A 20,827-nucleotide genomic window follows, 5' to 3' on the forward strand; every position below is an offset into this window, starting at 1 on the left:
GAATTATTCTTTATAGTTTGAAAAATTATAAATATTTCCTTATTAGAATTTTTTATTTAACATAATTAAGGATTGTTTGGGATCATCTATATATGTGCACTTTTTGACTAAAAAAGTAAAAAAAAAAATGTATATTAAAATATTGTATCAAATACAAAAATTAGCTTCCTACCTTTTAACCGTGCATTGAGCATCTTACAGTGCATTGAGCACTAAGCACTTGTCACTTCCCCTCTCTCACAGTGCACTGGTGCATTTTTTTTTTTTTTTTTTTTTTTTGTTGTTGTTGGTTTTTTTTTTTTTTTTTTTTTTTTTTTTTTTTTCTAAATAGCCGTGAGCTATGCATGTTAGTGAAAGGCAAAAATGTTTTTTTTCCCTCTGAGTACTCAGCTCCATTTTTCCGCCCAAACATTATGAATAGTATAAACTTTTTTGTTTTTTTACTGATTTTTTCAAATGATGCCAAACAAACACTTAATTGAAAAAATAAAATTCTTAACTATTGTTCTATATAATGATAAAACTATCTAAATTATTAAGTGAAATAAATTTTTGACATTATTAAAAACTATTAATTGACTTGATGATTTTTTTTTAATAAAAGAGTCAATTTATTATGAAATTAAAAATTAAAAATTTCAAGAGGCGAGATGTAATTTACAAAATCACAAAAAACAAATCGTATTTTAATTAAATTTCAGGAAGAGTATATGTAATTTATCCTTCGTATAAATGTGAAAAAAAGTAAAACTTAGTTAATGGTAAGTATGATTTAATTTGGTTCGCTTTTAAAAAAATTAAGATTACATGGCTACCTACGATTTTAATGAAATTTATAATTAAATTAAATCACGAAAAGTTTTGAACCATAAAATTATGGAGTAAATCATTTAGTACGGTTCACCGATTTAAGAATCAAGATTAAACCGTACTTTCAAAAAAAATAAACCAAATTGTCCAATTCAATTTGGATCAGACCGTTTGCAATTTTTATGATTTTTTTTTTTTTTTTTTTTGGGTTCAACCCTAATGACTGTGGTAAATTTAGAAATTGATATATCACCACAAAATAATTTTTAATATGATATAGGCTAATTAAGGGTAGATCCTTTACATATTTGTGTAAAAGTTTGAGCATACTAACAATTTGCTTGATAATTAAAGTCCTTAGGATTTCAAATCTTAGAAGGATAAGGACAAATTTTAACATAAATGGTCAAAACTAACCTTATAGACCTAGAAACCCTAGAACTCTCCACCAATTTACTATTTTTTTCCCACTCTCTATTGTTTTTCTCTTCTTTTCTTTTTGTATCATCTCTCTCTCTCTCTCTCTCTCTCTCTCTCTATTGTGTTTACTGACGTCGCCTCAATGACATCTACTACCACCACCTTAATCGCATTTGCCACCGCCACCGCCACCACTGCTTATATTCTTTTCACTCAAAATCACCGCTGCCGCCATCAATCACTTAGGCTCTTCCATCATTCGCTGTAGGGTGTGCTCTATTCACTTGAAAAAATCATTATTTTCACCAATCTGTCAAGCACTGGCTCTATCTCTCTTTGATGCATCTCAGTAGTTCAACGTTGATTGCCTTGAATGAAGTTTCTCATTCTCTATTTATTTTATTTATTGATTTGTATGTTAGTAGTTGATAGAAATCTAATTGTTGTTGTTTGTTTTGCATGTTTTTTCTCAGTCTACTCTTTTAATTTGGTTCGCTTTTAAAATAAATTAAGATTAAGTGGCTACCTACGATTTTCATGAAATTTATAATTAAATTAAATCACGAAAAGTTTGGAGCCATAAAATTATGGACTAAATCATTTAGTACGGTTCACCGATTTAAGAATCAAGATTGAACAGTACTTTCAAAAAAAATAAACCAAATTGTTCGATTCAATTTGGATCAGACCGTTTGCAATTTTTATGATTTTTTTTTTTTTTTTTGGGTTCAACCCTAATGACTGTGGTAAATTTAGAAATTGATATACCACCACAAAATGATTTTTAATATGATATAGGCTAATTAAGGGTAGATCCTCTACATATTTGTGTAAAAGTTCGAGCATACTAACAATTTGCTTGATAGTTAAAGTCATTAGGATTTCAAATCTTAGAAGGATAAGGACAAATTTTAACATAAATGGTCAAAACTAACCTTATAGCCCTAGAAACCCTAGAACTCTCCACCAATTTACTATTTTTTTCCCACTCTCTATTGTTTTTCTCTTCTTTTCTTTTTGTATCATTTCTCTCTCTCTCTCTCTCTCTCTCTCTCTCTCTCTATTGTGTTTACTGACGTCACCTCAATGACATCTACTACCACCACCTTAATCGCATTTGCCACCGCCACCACTGCTTATATTCTTTTCACTCAAAGTCACTGCTGCCACCATCAATCACTTAGGCTCTTCCATCATTCGGTGTAGGATGTGCTCTATTCATTTGAAAAAATCATTATTTTCACTAATCTGTCAAGCACTGGTTCTATCTCTCTTTGACGCATCTCAGTAGTTCAACGTTGATCGCCTTCAATGAAGTTTCTCATTGTCTATTTATTTTACTTATTGATTTGTATGTTATTAGTTGATAGAAATCTAATTGTTGTTGTTTGTTTTGCATGTTTTTTCTCGCTCGACTCTTTTAATTTGGTTTGCTTTTAAAATAAATTAAGATTAAATGGCTACCTACGATTTTCATGAAATTTATAATTAAATTAAATCACGAAAAGTTTGGAACCATAAAATTATGGACTAAATCATTTAGTATGGTCCACCGATTTAAGAATCAAGATTGAACCTTACTTTCAAAAAAAATAAACCAAATTGTCCGATTCAATTTGGATCAGACAGTTTGCAATTTTTATGATTTTTTTTTTTTTTTTGGGTTCAACCCTAATGACTGTGGTAAATTTAGAAATTGATATATCACCACAAAATAATTTTTAATATGATATAGGCTAATTAAGGGTAGATCCTCTACATATTTGTGTAAAAGTTCGAGCATACTAACAATTTGCTTGATAGTTAAAGTCATTAGGATTTCAAATCTTAGAAGGATAAGGACAAATTTTAACATAAATGGTCAAAACTAACCTTATAGCCCTAGAAACCCTAGAACTCTCCACCAATTTACTATTTTTTTCCCACTCTCTATTGTTTTTCTCTTCTTTTTTTTTTTGTATCATTTCTCTCTCTCTCTCTCTCTCTCTCTCTCTATTGTGTTTACTGACGTCACCTCAATGACATCTACTACCACCACCTTAATCGCATTTGCCACCGCCACCACTGCTTATATTCTTTTCACTCAAATCACCCTGCCACCATCAATCACTTAGGCTCTTCCATCATTCGGTGTAGGATGTGCTTTATTCACTTGAAAAAATCATTATTTTCACCAATCTGTCAAGCACTAGTTCTATCTCTCTTTAACGTATCTCAGTAGTTCAACGTTGATCGCCTTCAATGAAGTTTCTCATTCTCTATTTATTTTATTTATTGATTTGTATGTTATTAGTTGATAGAAATCTAATTGTTGTTGTTTGTTTTGCATGTTTTTTCTCGGTCTACTCTATGTTTACCATTTGTCGTACTCAGTGAAATTTCTCTAACTGAAGTCTTATTTCATTAGTCGTGTGTTATTTCGCTGACTTTCTTTTGGAGCAATAAATTTAAACTTTTTGGTGTTAAATTTGGAATCAAAGATCTAATTTTGGATTTGATTTTCAAAATTTTAATTTTTAGCACTAAAATAGAAGTTTCATAGATATTGGACAACAAACTTTTACCATGCAAAGTCAGTAAAATTTCACTATGATGTAATAACGAACACAATAATTTTTTAAAATTTCATATTGTTTATGGATCTTATTTGATAGATTTTGATGAGAGGATTCTAAAAATACAAAATTTATCAAAAATGGATATGTAAATCAAAAGTTTTTAAAATTGTAAGTTTTGAAATAATTTTGAAATGTGAAATGTGAACATAAATGTGAGGGTATTTTGCTCCAAAATCGTTTATGTGTTTTGCTGGAGGACCTACACTAGTAGTACAAAATTGTTTGCCCTTATAAACTAACACAATATGTTATTCAAAGTGCTAAATAAAAAAAATGGTAAACTACCAATATGTGCTAATAGTTGGATTTAATTCCCATAAAATCCTATTAGAAATAAGTCCTTGTAAAATTGTCGCTAAAAATAATTTTTTGTAATAATTTTTTACATGTCCCTAAAAATTGACAATTAGTGACTTTTTTTTGTCATGATTTTTATAAATTATCGCTAAAACTTACGATTAGTGACCTTTATCTACGATGAATTTTTCAAGCTGTTGCTGGAATTTAAAAATTAGTGACATTTTTGTTGTGACAATTTTTTTAAACTGTCACTAAAACTTATAAGTAGTGACATTTTTTGTGACAAAATTTTCAAACTATTGTTGAAAATTAACAATTACTACCGTTTTTTTAATAATATTTGATGAAAAATGCTATTAATTATCATACAACCTATTGGACAATAAATCCACACATTTAAGTCTCTCATAAAAAAATTCCAAATTTATTTTGATATAAATTTGCGTAAAACAGTGGAGATATTTTGAAAATTTACTTAAAACATAAATTGATACAAGTAAAAAGTACGAACTGAAAATGCCTTAAAATTGTCACTTGAAGATGATAATCTTGTCATAATTCATTATTATGCTTTTTAATGAGACAAAGAGATTCTAATAAGCTAAGCAAAGTCCTAACCGGTTCTCTAAGAGCACCTTAAACCTATGAATTTGGTGCATAAGGAGTCCAAAAGAATAAAGATTGGGAGCTCTAATTTTGGAATTCTAAAGAGACCCATAATTTGGTGACACTCCATCTCAATATCCACATCATCAACCTCAAATTCACTCATCTTTTCACTCAACTCAAGTTTCATAAATTATAAAGTGATCTTAAAATTCTAGTATAATTTTATGGTTAAACTAAGTTTAGTATAATTTTGAAAAATTAGTTTTTACTTGTAAGATATTGTGAGACCCTCAATCTTGGTATCAGAGCCTAGAAATCAATTCTAGAAAAAATTTTAAAAATGGAAATTCAATATTTAATGCAAGATATAATAAAAGTAAAAAACCTTATACATCTTGATCATGAAAATAGTAAAACTGAAACCACAGGACTATTAAATAGTCTAATGGATGTGCATAAAGAAACTTTAAATATTTGCAGAAATTAAAATATCATGATTACTGAAATATCTAAAGAGTTAAGAGAAATAAAAGAAATTTCTCTTAAAATTCAAAAGAAAGTTTTATTAAAAGATTTTGAACTTCTTTTATGGTTATTGAACAAAGTGCAAAAATTGTAAAAGATGAAAAAGATCAGGATGGTAGTGGTACATCCGCACCAAAAAATCCTATAGAAGGAATTGTGAGAACTAAAAGAATTTAATAAAAGAAGAATACCTCCTTCCATGATGTTGAAGCCTTTGAATCTTGTTCTTGATTGATTAAGTCTTGAATGCATAAACAAAACCATTTAAAAAATACTTTCACAAAACCAGATGGACGAGTAGAAGAAACAGAGTTTCAAGCCTATTTTATTCACAAAACAAAGCCTGTGTTTTGATGGCTATCTGTAGACACCCCATTTTGGACTGACCTTAAGACTCAGACGTTATCGATTGAGTGCTCGGTGATCGCGCATGTTGAGCTCGTTTCGAGATTTCGGAGTTTTTGGCTGAAAGCCTCACCTCCGGACCTCGGGACCTTTTGTGCTTTGACTCGGTCCGCGAACAAAGTTTTGTTTTGTTTTCCCGAAGGGAGGGAGAGGTCTTGTAGACCATCTCTCAGTGGTCGTAGACTACTTTTCGTGGTTGTAGGCCACTATTCCCGTTTGGAGACTAGTTTTCGATTTTCGGAGCCGTCGGTCGTGCGCCTCGGTTCGGGACCGCTTAACATTCTCCGTTTGGCGCGGTTTTTGTAACACACCTTGTTTCCTCTGTCTAGAGAGACACTGTCGCCTGGGAGACCACTTTTGTGGTCGCACGCCACTTTTTGTGCTCAATAGCTAGTTTTCAAGGCACCCGGCCGCGCGCTTTGCCTCTCGAACTCTCGTTTTGCATCCGTGTTGGTTCATTTTTGGCATGAAACTTGTTTTCCTTGTTTGGGAGGTGGTACAACGGTGGAAGACCACCTTTTCTCCTTGGAGACCACTTTTCCCCGCCAGTCGATTTTCTTGTCGGGAAACTGGTTGTCTTGGTCTTTGGGCCACATTTTCTTGTTTCCCACCCCCCACCATTAGCTTGATTTCAGTGTGGAGACCACCATTTCCCTTGGCCAACCACCTTTTGTCTAGGAGACCACTTGCCCTGGTCGGCCGACCAGGGAAAGTGGTCGGCCAACCACCTTTTCTGGTCGGCTGGTTTCCTCCTGTTTTGTCAGATTGTGTGGATGTCAGCTGTGCCAGCTGGAAGGCACAGACTGTATCCTCCATATACGTGTATGGAGGATTTGCATCCAAGTTTTTAGCTTCTTGAGGAAGCTTTAGCTTCAAACCTCTATAAGAGAGACCCTCCATCTCCTTTCACCAGGTTCTGAATTTTGGTCCAAGGCTTGAGCATATATCTCTCCATATATCTCTCTCTTTCTCTTTTTATATTGTGGTTTTGCTTCACACTTGTGCACACAACCTCTCTTACCTTATAGCTAAGTTGTTAGAGGGTCTTGAGGGAGCTCAAGAGTTGGTTTTTGGTCCCAAAACTTGCTGGTTTTGCTGAGCTTCAAGGGTAACTCATTTTCCCTCCTTTTAAGCTCTATATTGATCATTCTCTTAGCCATACTTGCATCCATATTTAGGCTTTGTTGTCAACTGAAAAAAGCTTCATATTTAAGTGTTTTTCATGTTTGTTTAAGGCTCTTTTGGTGTTGAGGGTCATCTACCCTCTTGCATACTCTATTTAGCCTTGTTTTGTGCCATGCCATGAGACCTTTGTGTTGATCTTTGCTTGGCCTTCTAGCCACTGAAATCCAGCAGATTTTCAGTGGTTGGCATGTGGTTTTGAGGGCCTAAATCAGAGAGGGGAGACCCTCTCCCTTTTGGCCTTGTTTGTTTGCATTTTTGGCCTTTCAAAGGAGCACCTACTTTCATACTTCCAAGGCTTGGTTCAGGCCTTTTTTGGTGACTTTTGGGACCTGCCTAGACTCTATCTATGGCTGGTTCGGTCACCTTGGGTTTGCCTCTTGCATATGTAGAGTAATCCCTTTTATGGCTTATCAAAGTAACATGTCATTCTTGCATGTATTGGTCACATTTCAGTGGTTTTTTGGTCATCATTTGGCATGCCATGACTCTATTTTTGGCTGGTTTGGTAGCCTCTCACATGCTTCATATGCTTGTAGTGTAAATCATGTTTAATAGCTTGAAATGCATGATGTTTTGGCCCTCTATTCTAGCATATTTTGGCCATGATCCAAACTGATTTTGTTCATATTTCGGGCTGCCTTAGCTCTGTTTTGAGGCCTCTTGGTCGAATGATGCTTTCCATGCATGCTTGTAGTGTAATAGCCTTGCCTAGCTTTGAGCTTTGAGGACCCTTGCATGCTTAACTTGAGGTATTTCATGTTTTGGCATCATTGAGCATGATATTGCAGAGCATATAGGACTGTCATACTTCCATGTTTTCCACTCTTTAAGTGCCCTTGAGAGTTGGGCTTTTTTACCCTATTTTGTGAGCCATTGCATGAGCTTTATTTTTGTGCCTTTCAAGCCATCATCCCAACTCATTTTGCTACTGTTTTGGGTCTGCATAGGTTCTGTTTGGAGTTGTTTTGGTCATTTGAGCATTTCCTTGCATGCCTATAGTGTAATACACTTCACTAGTTTCGGTACTTGAGCCATTCAACATGCATTTCATGAGTTGTTTGCATGATTTGGAGTCATTTTGCATGCCATTTCAGAGCTGGAACACATGCCCTTGCACTTCATATTTCATCACTTCAATGCATTTGGGAAAGTTGTGTTTTATGCCTTAAGCTTGGTCCATTGCATTGTGCATGCTTGCATGTGTTTTGTGTGCCTTAGTGTCATCATCTATTGGCCACTGGCTTGGGTGTGGCTGAGGTCCATCCATTTTGGTTTAAGTCCATTTTGCATCGAGTATGCCATTGTAGCTCATGGCATTGAGTATGCCATGTTGTCACATGATTGATCATTGCATTGTGCATGCCTTGTTCATCTCATTGTGTGTGTTAGTTTCTATGAGCAATGTGTATGCCAAATGTCATGAGCATTGCGCATGCCATATAGCTTATAGCATTGTGTATGCTAGGTGCATGTTTGCATGTTCTTCCCTTGCATGTTTGCATGACTTAGTTGCATTGCATTAGGATTGCATGCTTGAAGTCGTATTGTGCATGCCATGTTTGTTGCATTGTGTTTGGAATAGGAGTTAGTCCAAACACGGGAAACGAGGGGCATTTCATACTTAAAGTGATGAAACGTGCCTTAATTCCCGGCCGCCGACACTCTTGACTATACATGATGGAGTTCTAGGCTTTACGTGTTCATATGTGCATTCATTCCATATTAAGTCATGCAATTCGACTCCTCGGCCATCATGCATCAAGATGCGTGATTGGTGGCCCGAGGGTCAAGGACTACACTCCCTCGAGCTTGTGCAATGATGGGGAGAGTGGTCGTACACACATGTGTTGCAAATACTTTGCCGTGCCTCTCTTTTTCCCTTTGTTGTAGAAAAACCAGAAACCAGGAGAGGAAACTGGTCGGCCGACCAGATTTACTGGTTGGCCGACCACTTTTTTTGGTTTCCACCACAAAAGGTGGTCGGTAGTTGGTCTCCCATGCCTATAAGCTGGTCGGCAGCCTTCCCACAAATTCCCAGGGTGGAGTTTCATCTCTCTGGAGCTTCGTGCAAGTTTCTGAGATCAATTGCAAACAAAGGCGAGTTAGGGCCGTCGCGAGGGATTTCTGAACAAGGCAATTCAAGCATGCATGCGTCCTTTGTCATTCAAGGCGGAGTTAAGGCAGTCCACATTCATTTAGTTTGTATGCTTATTTAGATTGCTTACTTAGTTAATGTTGTGTAATAATTAGCTGTAGTTTACTATTTATTTCGTTGTGTAATAACTAGTTTAATTAACTTAGCTTAGGTTAGCTAGTTGGTTTTGTATTATTTATTCGGACCCTCCATCGAGAGGGCACAATTGTTGTAATAAGTGTGCGTGTGTGTGTTGCATGTCTTCCAACCCCACGTCTTTCTCCCTTTTATTTACCAGCTTACGATGGTTAGTTTTAAGGCATGTTTCAATTAGCATCCTTATGCTTCGCATGTTTGCATTCATTCATCTGTCTTGCATGCACCGGGCTCGGCGCATCATACTAACTGCATTGTATTTCAATTCCGAGTTGAATACATGTTATCTGTAGCATCTCATATGCCATCTTAGAATAGCCGAGCCTATCTTAGTTGAATTTTGCATGTGTTGCATTAGCCATCTTAACATGAACTAGGATCATGCATTGATTACTAACTAATTTCTGTTTTGGCTTGGAGTACTCGGTGAGTGTTTATGCTTTAGCATCCTCGCATGTGTGTGAGTGACTGCCATGATAGCATGTTTTCCATGAGGCTAACTGTTTATGTGATATACCTGCCTGAATTCCTGTGGGTGAAGGTTGGATTATTTAAATTGGAACAATTCATCGATTGCGAGTTTTAAGCCCACTTGAAAGTGGCAAATCACCATGTTTTCTAAGCCCACTCGGGGGTGGCAAAATCTGCATTTTAGCCTACTTGTGAGTAGTAAACCGCTTTCAAAAACAAACATGAGATGTTTTGTTCCAACTTAGACGATCCAGCCTATACTTGTATGCTGTGCGCATCACGTAGCAATTCTAGGCTAATAAGCTAGAATAAGAGCACATATGTTTTCAAAAACAAGATATCATGTTTAGTAGTGGCCGATCTTTGATCGGGCGAGCGGGGGTGCTCGTTGCATGACCTTTCCTAATCGTACCCAAGTTCCCGAGCCGAGGCAGCTTTGGTGATGACGGACATGTGGCCTTAGGCACGAGTCAGGGTTTCCTAAATTCTCCCAAAATAAAATATTTAGGTGGCGACTCTGTATCTGGAAAAGCAGTCCATGTTTGGCACTTCTTTCTAAAAAATCAGTTTTTCAAAACGATTTGCCGGATTTGGACTCTTTGGTGATTTATCAATCTCGTATTGTATTTTGCGAGATCAGATTAAGAACCGTGACATTGAGTCCGAACTGTAGTAAGCCCAATGAACAAAACGGGATTCTCCAGGGACGTTCGAGCGCGTCTACACTATCACACGCATATCTATAGATAGGCTTGTACCCATGATCCAAGTGTAACATCTCATAACTTCCCATCATCAGGGAAGTTGTAACTTCCCGTAAAACCACTTTATAGGGTAGTGGGTATCACACACGTTAATGACCCAAATAAGTGTTACTGATTAAATATATAAATAATATTTGTATAATAATGATGATGATGATGATGATGATGATAATAATAATAAAACAAAAAACCAATGTGGCATGTGAACTAATTTACGGAGACATGCTTACATTCTCCCACTTGGCACATATGACACATTTTGCTGACTTTTGGTAACCAACAAACTAATTATGCCCATTAAATAAAAATACCCAAACTTTATAGAGAGACATAATACACGAATCATGGCAGCTATACTCTAACAAATGAGTATTTCCTTCAATGTATTACATTGTATGATACTCTCAACTTTCACCAAGGATCCTCTAGAGTGAAATTTTCCTAAAGTTTCCTAGAGTGCTACATTGTGTGGTTGAGATTTACTGGCAAGTCACATCAATTTTTCTGATGTGACTTGCCAGTAAATCTTAACCACACAATATAACACTCTAGGAAACTTTAGGGAAAAATCACTTTAGAGGATCCTTGCTCCTCAACTTTATGTGGTGTCATTCTTTATGAATAACCTTTAATGAGTTATTTTGGGCCAATGATCCCTATGGATCAATAGTCTCAATGGACTACATAACATCACGAATACTTTAGGTGCACAAAATGATGCTTTTCATTAATAATAATCAAAATGTCATGACAAAACAAAATAAAACAAAACAACAACTAGAAAAATTATTGAGCTAACTAATCAGTCCCATGCCCTCTACGTGTTTTGAAAACACCATTACTTTATGTCATAGATTCCAAATTTTTCTTCACGGCATCATACCAAAATTGAGAATCATCTCTATTCATGGCATTGAAAAATGAAATAGGATCATCTTTAGGTTTGATATCAAAATTAGACTCTTTTAAATATTTAAAATAATCACTAGAAATTGCTGATTTTCTAGTTCATGAGAATCTCCTTAATTCTGTAGTCTCAGTTGGACTTAAGCTACATGCTCTATGTTGACTTGTTCCTCCTGTGGTGGAAGTTCTTGAATTGATTGATCTTCAAGGATATTGAGTTGATTATCTCGAAAGACAACCAAATCACCTATATTCACAAGTGTTGCATCTAAATCCCATGATTCCTTCTGCTCTATCTTTTGAGGGTAACTCCCACTAGGGTCAACTTCCTCAGTAGACTTAGCATTCATGGCTTCAACAATTCTAACTGAATTTGAAGGAAAATAAAATCTATAGCCCTTGGAGTTTTCCGCATAGCCTAGGAAAAAAATCACTAAATGTTTTGAGGTCTAATTTCTTTAAATGTAGGTTATACACCCTTACTTCAATTGGACAACCCCAAACATGTAAGTTTCTTAAACGTGGCTTCCATCATTTCCATAACTCAAATGGTGTTTTGGGAACAACCTTGGATGGAACCCTATCTAAGATATGAACAACAGTTTTTAAAGCTTCACTCCACAAATTTATAGGCACATTGGAATAATTAAGCATGCTCCTTACCATGTCCGTAAGTGTTCGGTTCCTTCTTTCAGTAACACCATTTTGTTGTGGCGTGCCATGCATTAAATATTGTGCAATAATGCCTTTTTCCTTAAGGAACTTAGCAAATGGACTTGGTAATTGTCCCAATTCTGTGTACCTCCCATAATATTCTCCACCCATGTCTGACCTCTCAATTTTATTATTTGTTTATTTTTTTCTGTTTGTTTCTCTACCTTTTCTTTATAAACTTTAAAGGCATCAAGTGCCTCGGCCTTATCAAACAAGAGGTAGAGATACATGTATCATATATAGTCATCAATAACTGAGATCAAATATCTTTGACCATTCAGACAAGCTGGAGTAAATGGTCCACAAATATTAGTGTGTATGATTCCGAGAATTTTCTCACTCTTTTTGTCACCTATACTGGTCTTGTTGGTCTGCTTTCCTTTTATGCAGTCCCCACAAATACCAAAGTTGGTAATCAAGAGTTGAAAGGACTTCATCATTAACCAACCTCTTTATTCTCTCAATAGAGATATGTTCCAATCTCCTATGCCAAAGTATAGAGAAGGACTTATCAACAATATTACGCTTAATGCCAAATGCAAGGTTAAAAGACTTTGTTCAAAAATAGGATCCAAATTTAATTTGTAAAAACCATTAAAGTACCAAATGCTATAGAAACAAAGTCTTTAAACAAACTAAAATTTGAACCAACAAATTGAAATTCAAATCCAAACGGTACTAGTCTAGAAATAGATATTAAATTTTTCAGAAAACGATGGAATCTAAAAAGTGTTTTCAAGATCCAGAACAAAACCATTCTTTAAAACAAGTCGGAACGTTCCTATAGCTTTAACATGTGAACACATCCCATTGCCTGAATAGATGTCGTGTTCACTTTTCATCGGTTTCCTTAGGCTGAGGAAGCCCTACATGGTATTAACAATGTGAATTGTAGAACCTGAATCAATCCACCAATCATGTTAATGAGTATTAACAAAATTAGATTCATAACACATAGGAGATATGAGATTACCTTTCTTCTCAAGACATTTCTTATACTTGGGGCAGTCTTTCTTCAAGTGACCTTTTTTCTTGCAGAAGAAACATGCATCCTTATTGCCATGATTTTTGAATGGCACTTTACCAGGCTTCTTCCATTTGTGATCACTTTTGCCCTTTTTCCATTGCCCTCATTTACGTGTTGCTAGATGACCACTTTCCACATTTTCATGCTTCAATCTCTCCTCATCTTGAACACACATGGTCAAAAGTTCATTGATAGACCATTTTCCCTTTTGTGTGTTGTAAGAAATTTGGAATGCTTCATATTCCATAGGAAGAGAATTGAGTATGAAATTGACAAGGAATGACTAAGAAATCTCAATCTCTAAGGACTTAAGACGAGCTACAATGTCCCTCATTTCCATAATGTGGTCACGCACACTCCTAGAATTGCTATGCTTTATGCTTGATAGTTTGTTCATTAGGGTGCTTGCCAAAGCCTTGTCAGAACTAACAAATTGCTCTTTAATAGCTCTCATGTAGTTATTGACCTTATCAGATGATGAGATTGAACCCCTAATGCTCTGGCTGATTTGTGACTTTATGAGCATTAGGCTTAAGCGATTAGATTGCTTCCATTTGTCATAAGCATTCCTTTCTACAGCGGAAATCTCGCCTGTGGGTTCAGGAGGTTCATTCACATAGAGTGCTATACTGAGGTCCATGCACCCTAATGTCTGAAGGATTTTGTCCTTCCAGTCTAAAAAATTATCACCGTTCAAGAATAGAATACGAGAAGACTCATTAGACAGTATAAAGGTAGAAATCATTGCAATTACCAAGAATATCATTAATGCTTTGAAACAATAACTATAGTATGAATCAGCCAATGTCAAATTCAATAACAAATCTAAACCTTCATGTGGGTAGAGGTTACTAAATTGTATTAAATTTGCTATTACTTTACAATAAGACTAATAGATTCTGAAATATTCAAGGAAAAGAAAACTCATTCCTGTGGGTTTAGAGTGTCCAATCCCTTTAATACCCAACCCATTATCTTATTCCAATTAAATTTTATATATAACTACTTTCCTGTGGGACCAAGAAATTATTCATAAAATATAATTGCAATATGAAAATGCCAAATTGATTTTAACTTTATGTGATCAAAATACTGAGGATCACTATATCTTTATGTCTTAAGATGCTGTGGCTACTCTTAAAACAAAAATAAATTTTTTAAAATATGGCATAGAACATGAAACAAATCCATATGTTCACATAAATTTTCATGGCATAAATTATTACTTTAATGCATGTAATATAATATTACATTATTCTAGATAGCATGCCAATGAACTTTAAAATTTATAAGGCTTGAAGGAACATTATTTAAAATAATTTACTGTATGAAATTCAAAGAATTCACTCACTACCTGAGCATGCAACTACAATAGAATAATCTGAATAGCATGTTAGTTCCACTATAAAATTGAAGATTAAATTTAAATCAGTGTAGGTTCTATTGGTCAAGACTAGATGTTGTTTTGCTAAAAAACCACACATACATGACTTATATTTCCTTTGTATTTGTTTTATAGTAGAAAACCATAGTCACATAAAGTCCAAACATGCGTTTATTGCTAGTTTCACATGCAGTCTATATATATCACTACATGAAAAATGAGTTTTGGCGACGTTAATTTAACGGCGTTTTATTAAACGTCACATTTTATAATATTTAACGACGTTTCTTAAACGTCGCTGTTTTAAAAAATCAAAACGACACCGTTTCAAGCGTTTAAAAGCGCCTTCGAATGTCCCCTCTCTCTCCCTTAAATGGGCAACTCTCTGAAGCCCTAATCTCTTTCAGTCTCTCGTTCGCTCTCTCTCTTTCTCTAAACCCTCTCAATGGATCGATTCATCTCTCGCTGATTCATCTCAGAATGATACAATCTCGGTGATTCATCTTGGCGATTTCGATTTTGATTTTGATTTTGAAGTTCTCTCTCGATTTCAATTTCGAAATTTAATGTTTCGGTGATTCTCTCTCTCAATTTCAAAGTCTATTTTGAATATGAGAATAATTGTTAAAGCCCTTTGTAAACCCTTATTTGGAATCCTCATGCCTTCAAATCTTGTCTCTCTCAACCCTCTCTAAACTGTTATCATTCTCACAGATTCATCTTTGAGATTCAAAGTGATTTCGATTTCGATTTTGAAGCTCCACCGCCACCACCGTCTACACCGGCTTGATTTCTCTGATTTCGATTTCATCTGAATCTCTGATTTCGATTTCGAAGCTCCATCGCCACCACCATCTGCATCGCCACCGCCACCACCTGCACCGGCAAGGTATCGATTTCTTTGTCTCTCTCAAGCTCTTCCTTCCCATCTCTCTCGATTTGGTTATTGAAATTGAAATTGTAAGCAAGAAACTACAAGTTGATTTGTGGCTAAACACATCATTTTCTTCTTTTCTTCACTCTCTGCTTCGTTAAACTAGATTTAAGTCTTTACTTCAAGTCTGTATGTGTGTGTGTGTGTGTGTGTGTGTGTGAGAGAGAGAGAGAGAGAGAGAGAGAGAGGATGAGGAGGAGGAGGAGTTGATTTGTGTCTGAACGCATCCTTTTTTGATCTATTATGTTGAGAAAGTTGAAAGATATCTGAATATACACTTACCCATTTACAATCCCATATATACAGTTACTTTCCTTTTTCCAGATTCTCTTTAGCTTGAGGTACAGATCTCCAATCTCTTCACTTTCTCTACCTTCAAATCTTGTGTGTATGTATATTTGGATTTATTTGTGTATATTACATGTTTGTTTATATGCCAAGCTCAAGTTGAAGTTCTCTCTTTCTTGTTCTCTGTTAGATTTCTATTTTTCTATTATTTTGGTGATCCTGTGACTTGAAATGCATTGGAATAAAATAATTGGGAACTTTAAAAAAAAAAAAATCTCAAAATTTAACATTGTAACAAATTAAACTAGTATTTTTATTTTTTTTCAATTTGAACTTTAGACATTTAAAATGTTATCAATTATCAATTTTAACTATCTGACTGTGTCTGTTAACTTGTATAGGATCAGGGGTACTAACTATCGCTAGCATGGAGCATGTCTCAGTTGGGGTGGATTGCAGGCCCATTGACTATGCTGTTCTTTCAATCAGTAACCTTTGTTTCTGCCTTCTCTCTCTGCCACTATTACAAATCACCCGATCCAGGGCCCAAGAGAAATCCCTCCTACCTAGAAGCTGTTCGGACGATTTTAGGTGAGAGTTCTAAGTTTTTTTAAAATAAACGATCATCACATCATATCCCTTTTTAAGGAAAGCTATTCTCTTGATATTCCATTTTTTAGCAACAACTCAGATCTTTATTTTATAGAATTGCATTGAAACTATCTTTGTCTTCTTTATTTTTGGAGTAATGCTATACAAATATAAAAATTATACAGTATTTTTATTTATACAAAATGATTGATGTAGTTGAATCGAGATTGTGCTCATTTCAAAATAAAACAATCATTTAGTTGACTCTTAATTTTTAAAATGTCATATCACCACATCATTCTGTATGCACATTTTTCGTATATAGAATATACATTTATTTTTGCTGAGAATGAAGTGTTAACATTCTTATGTTAGTTTTAGGGTAGTCTTTAGCATTGCTTTTATTGTTATCTGTTGCGTTGGATTATTTAGTACGATATGTTTTATTACTGCTGACGGTTTTCTATACATGCTGGAATATTGATTTCCTTGCGCTTCTCTAGATTAGTGGGATGGAGCAAACCAGCTTCTTATTTCAGCAAGCTTCAAAGGTACTATGGTTCTGCTTTTATGTTGTGATAGAAGTTCAAGATCTTGTGATGATTTTTTGCCAAAATAGCCGTTTGAATCCCTAAATTTCTTTTGCATGGTGTCTGTGTTTTCCATATTTCAATCAATTTTCTATGTACTATGAATGTGTATTTTGCATGTTATAACAGTCACTTCCCAAAATTTTGTTATCTAGACTGTTATCTTTAGTTTTTGTAGTTTCTTCATTATTATTGAAATGTTACATGTTTCTTTTCATAGGTTGTTGGCATAAAACATGGATTTTAGTCATTACCTCATGTTATGCCTGACAGAACTTATAATTCATAGGTTATTTTCATAGTTTTCCTTTCAAAGTTATAATTTTACAATAATTACTTGTGGAAAATAGTCATTGCCTTTGTTTACCTTGGATTTTCTTTTCTTGTGTTGTTCAATTGTGGTCCTCTCACTGTGGTATCAAATAGGTAACTTTGAGTGGTGCCAAATCATTTCAGTTATCGATTGTTAACAAGAAAATGATATCAAATAAGTAACTTTGAGTTGTGCCAAATCATTTTAGTTATCTATTGTTAGCAAGAAAATAAATACTTTCATTTATAAACAGCCTGTTTGGAAATGCACCTTACTCTCTGTCTCTATCATCAAATCACTGTATTAGAACATAATATTTTGGGTTAATTTCATGGATATCTCTTCGGCTATCATTGAATATCGCTTAAATTTGTCTCTCAATTAAAAAAATCATTAGACTTGGACATTGCAACACTTTTGTTACTGCCTTGTTAGACTTGGACAATTTGTTTGAGAAGTTGAGTCCTATTGATTTTGTATTCTACAATTCTAACATTTTGTGCATAATGCAGCTTGTCCCTGGTGGTTCTCCTGATCCAGAATGAGTGTGGTGGTATGCAAGATTGCTTTCGTTAGTGTCGTCAAATTGGCAGATCTAAAGAAGAATGCTGATGAACAAGAAAGTCTGGTGTTTGCAACTTTAGCTGGTGACCTGGTAGTCCGAGGACTAATATTACTATCAGTTGTTATGACTTTTTTTTTTAATTTTTTAATTTTTTTTTTGATGGTTGTTGTATTTGAAATAGTGAGTTTATTTGCATTGATGACTTATTCTTAACTCTCCAACGACCATATGAAGATTTCTAGGGTGTGAGAAATATGAAACAATTTGAAGAGCATGTAAGTAAAGGGCCATCAAGATGCTAACTATAAATCTGACCCTTGTGCACTAAAGTTTTCCCTTTCTTAAAAAAGAAAATCAAGTAATTAGAACAAATTTATTAAGTTGAGCTGAGTTTAGCTGGTGAACTTTTTTACTCATATATATATATATATATGTGGATGATAATTCATTCTGAATAAACTGAACGTTAAGAACCTTAGAATATGTTTGTTTGATTGAGTAAATTAAATTAGACAAGATTAACATTTTACAGCTATTAATTTTGGAATTATTAATCTCTTTAAATTGTGTAACATACACCGTTTGATTTGTGTGTGAATGTTTTTTTTTACACAATGATTGTGGACTATCATTTGATAAGATTTTACTATATGAATGGGAGTTATTATTTTATATTAGTGCTATTTTTTCAGTTTTATTATAGGTATTTTTTTAGTGCAATAACAAAAAATTAGCACAATTTTTTTTTTAAAAAGAGCTATGACGACGTTTCTGTAAACGTCGCTAAATAGCATAACGGTTGGATTTTTGTATGGGAAAAAGAGATACGACGGCGTTTTAAAAACGTCGCTAAATAGCATGACGTCATTTTACCGTTAGTAGAACTTTTAGCGGCATTTTTAGAAAACGCCGCCTATAGTAATATAGCGACGTTTCTAAAGGGCCATAGAGTTATAGCGATGGCCGCATCTTCAGCGTTTGGTGCTAAACGTCACAAAAAGATTTGACGGCGTTTTTAGGACCTATAGTGGCATTTTTTAAAAAACCCTGATTTCCAGCAATGTATTCACCGAATTAGTGAAACAGTCCAGTAATGTTTTTTTTTATTAAACCAAATAAACCCAAATAAAAATAGAAGAATTTACAAATTTTATACTAAATCAGATTAAACACTTTGGTTTGTAATGGTTGTCAATTAATAAGAGTTCATACTTAATGACATACAATAATTTTCTAAAACAAAGTATGTTTAGAAGGTACTATTGCCTCTAATTAATATACATCATGCAACAGTTCATATTTTTCTTTAATAGTGATAAACATTGAATCAGAAGTTTTGCAATTAAATAATCAATTCTGATTCATCGAAGGCACTGGTTTGTTAACCTTTATGGTGTGAATTAGTATACAAATATATCCCAGGTATAAAGTACAAACCCACATAAGTATGGAGAAATGCTAAATTGATGTCAAATATGGACCACAACTTTTACTTGATTTATTGATAGTAGTCAAAGAAAAACAGCTTACATATGGGAGTAGTTATGGAGCTCATATATTGAGTCAAAATAATCAGTAAATATGTTGAACAAAATTCAACAAATCTAAATCTACACAATAATGCGTAAACTGAAGTTCGATTTTGTGTAGATAAATCTCATGCTAAACAACAGAACAGAAGGATTGCTTTAATATCAATTGTGAGAACTAAAATAATTTAATAAAAGAAGAATACCTCCTGCCATGATGTTCAAGTCTTTGAATCTTGTTCTTGATTGATCAAGTTTTGAACGCATAAACAAAACCACTTACAAAACACTTTCACATAACCATATGGAAAAGTGGAAGGAACAGAGTTTCAAGTCTATTCTATTCACAAAACAACGTCTATGTTTTGATGGCTATCACAAGCATATATATAGATAGGCTTGGACCCATGATCCAAGTGTAACTCTGTAGACACCTCATTTTTGACCGACTTTAAGACTCAGACGTCACCGATTGAGCGCTTGATGATGTTGCATATCGTGCTTGTTCAGAGGTTTCAGAGTCTCGGCTGCGAGCCTTGCCTCCGGACTCCCGGACTCTTTTGTGCTTTGCCTCGGTTTGCGAACCAGGCTCTGTTTTCTCTGTTTTCTCTTCCCGAAGGGAGGGAGAGGTCTTGTAGATCATCTCTCAGTGGCCGTAGGCTACGTTTCGTGGTCGTAGGCCGTTTTGCCCGTTTGGAGTCCGATTTCTGATTTTTCGGAGCCGTTAGCCGTGTGCCTCGGTTCGGGACCGCTTAACCACCTCCGTTTGCTCCAGTTTTTGGCATGCATCTTATTTACTCCATTTTGAGGGACACTGCGGTCCGAGAGACCAACTTCGTAGTCGGACACCACTTCCGGTGCCTAACAGCCCACTTTCGGGGCCCCGAACTGCATGTTTTGGCTCCCGAACCTTCATTCTGCATTTTTGGGCTCCGACCTGAACTTGAGATAGTTATATTTTGAGGTCCTTTTCATGTTTGATTAAGGACATTTTGGTGTTTGAGATCTCCTACTGCCACTTTCTTCTTTACCCCTCTTTTAGGCCTTTTCTTGCATGATAGTTTAGGCCTACTTGTATTTATTTTCATGGCTTGTTATAAACTACAAAGTGTCTTATTTTAATCCCCTCTTCAACTTTGTTGAAGGGCTCTCTTCGGTTTGAGATCTCCTACTATCACTTGCCCCTTTATCTCCCTTTTAGGCCAATTTTGGGGGGAAATTTGAATTTCATTTCCCCCCCATTTTTCCCCCTCTTTTCCACCCTCTTGTGTCTATATAACAGACCCCCCAGCTGTGTTTTAGGGGTTAGAAAATTTTGGTTTGGAGCTCTCACATTAAATCTCTCTCTCTCTCTACTCTAAGCCTTAAAAAACCTTTTGATTCTTACACCATTTCCTCACCAACCCATAGCACCCCTCCTCGTCACTCCATTCCAGCAGCTTGAAGGCCATTTTCAGAGCTTAAGAGTCCCCAAACTTGGTCCAAAGGCTGTCAAAGATTGGTTCTTCAAGGGTAAGTCTTCTTTTCCTCTTTTCTTGCTTTATTTTGATCTATATTCTAGCCCCTTGTGCTCGCATATTTGGGCTCTG

At 35.1% G+C, this 20,827-nt stretch overlaps 1 protein-coding gene across 6 annotated transcripts in view; it reads left to right on the forward strand.

Annotated features, from left to right (window-relative positions):
* The window catches only part of LOC114287195 (uncharacterized), a 36,855-nt gene extending 18,761 nt beyond the window's left edge, over nucleotides 1-18,094 (forward strand). For 4 of the 6 annotated variants that reach the window (XR_003637832.2, XR_014338966.1, XM_082884523.1 and 1 more), the window contains 3 exons: nucleotides 16,052-16,241; nucleotides 16,745-16,792; nucleotides 17,657-18,094. Coding sequence is in view for 4 of the 6 variants with exons in the window: in XM_082884523.1 (XP_082740649.1) it covers nucleotides 16,052-16,241; nucleotides 16,745-16,792; nucleotides 17,657-17,720 (302 nt within the window). In the remaining 2 variants the exon portion in view is untranslated. The remainder of the gene's footprint in view (nucleotides 1-16,051; nucleotides 16,242-16,744; nucleotides 16,793-17,656) is intronic. The other 2 variants (XM_082884527.1, XM_082884524.1) reach the window with 1 other exon arrangement.
* Nucleotides 18,095-20,827: the final 2,733 nt, after the last annotated feature.

The sequence above is a fragment of the Camellia sinensis genome, chromosome 1 (assembly GCF_055761805.1).
Source record: "Camellia sinensis isolate YWXY chromosome 1, ASM5576180v1, whole genome shotgun sequence".
Lineage (NCBI taxonomy): Eukaryota > Viridiplantae > Streptophyta > Magnoliopsida > Ericales > Theaceae > Camellia > Camellia sinensis.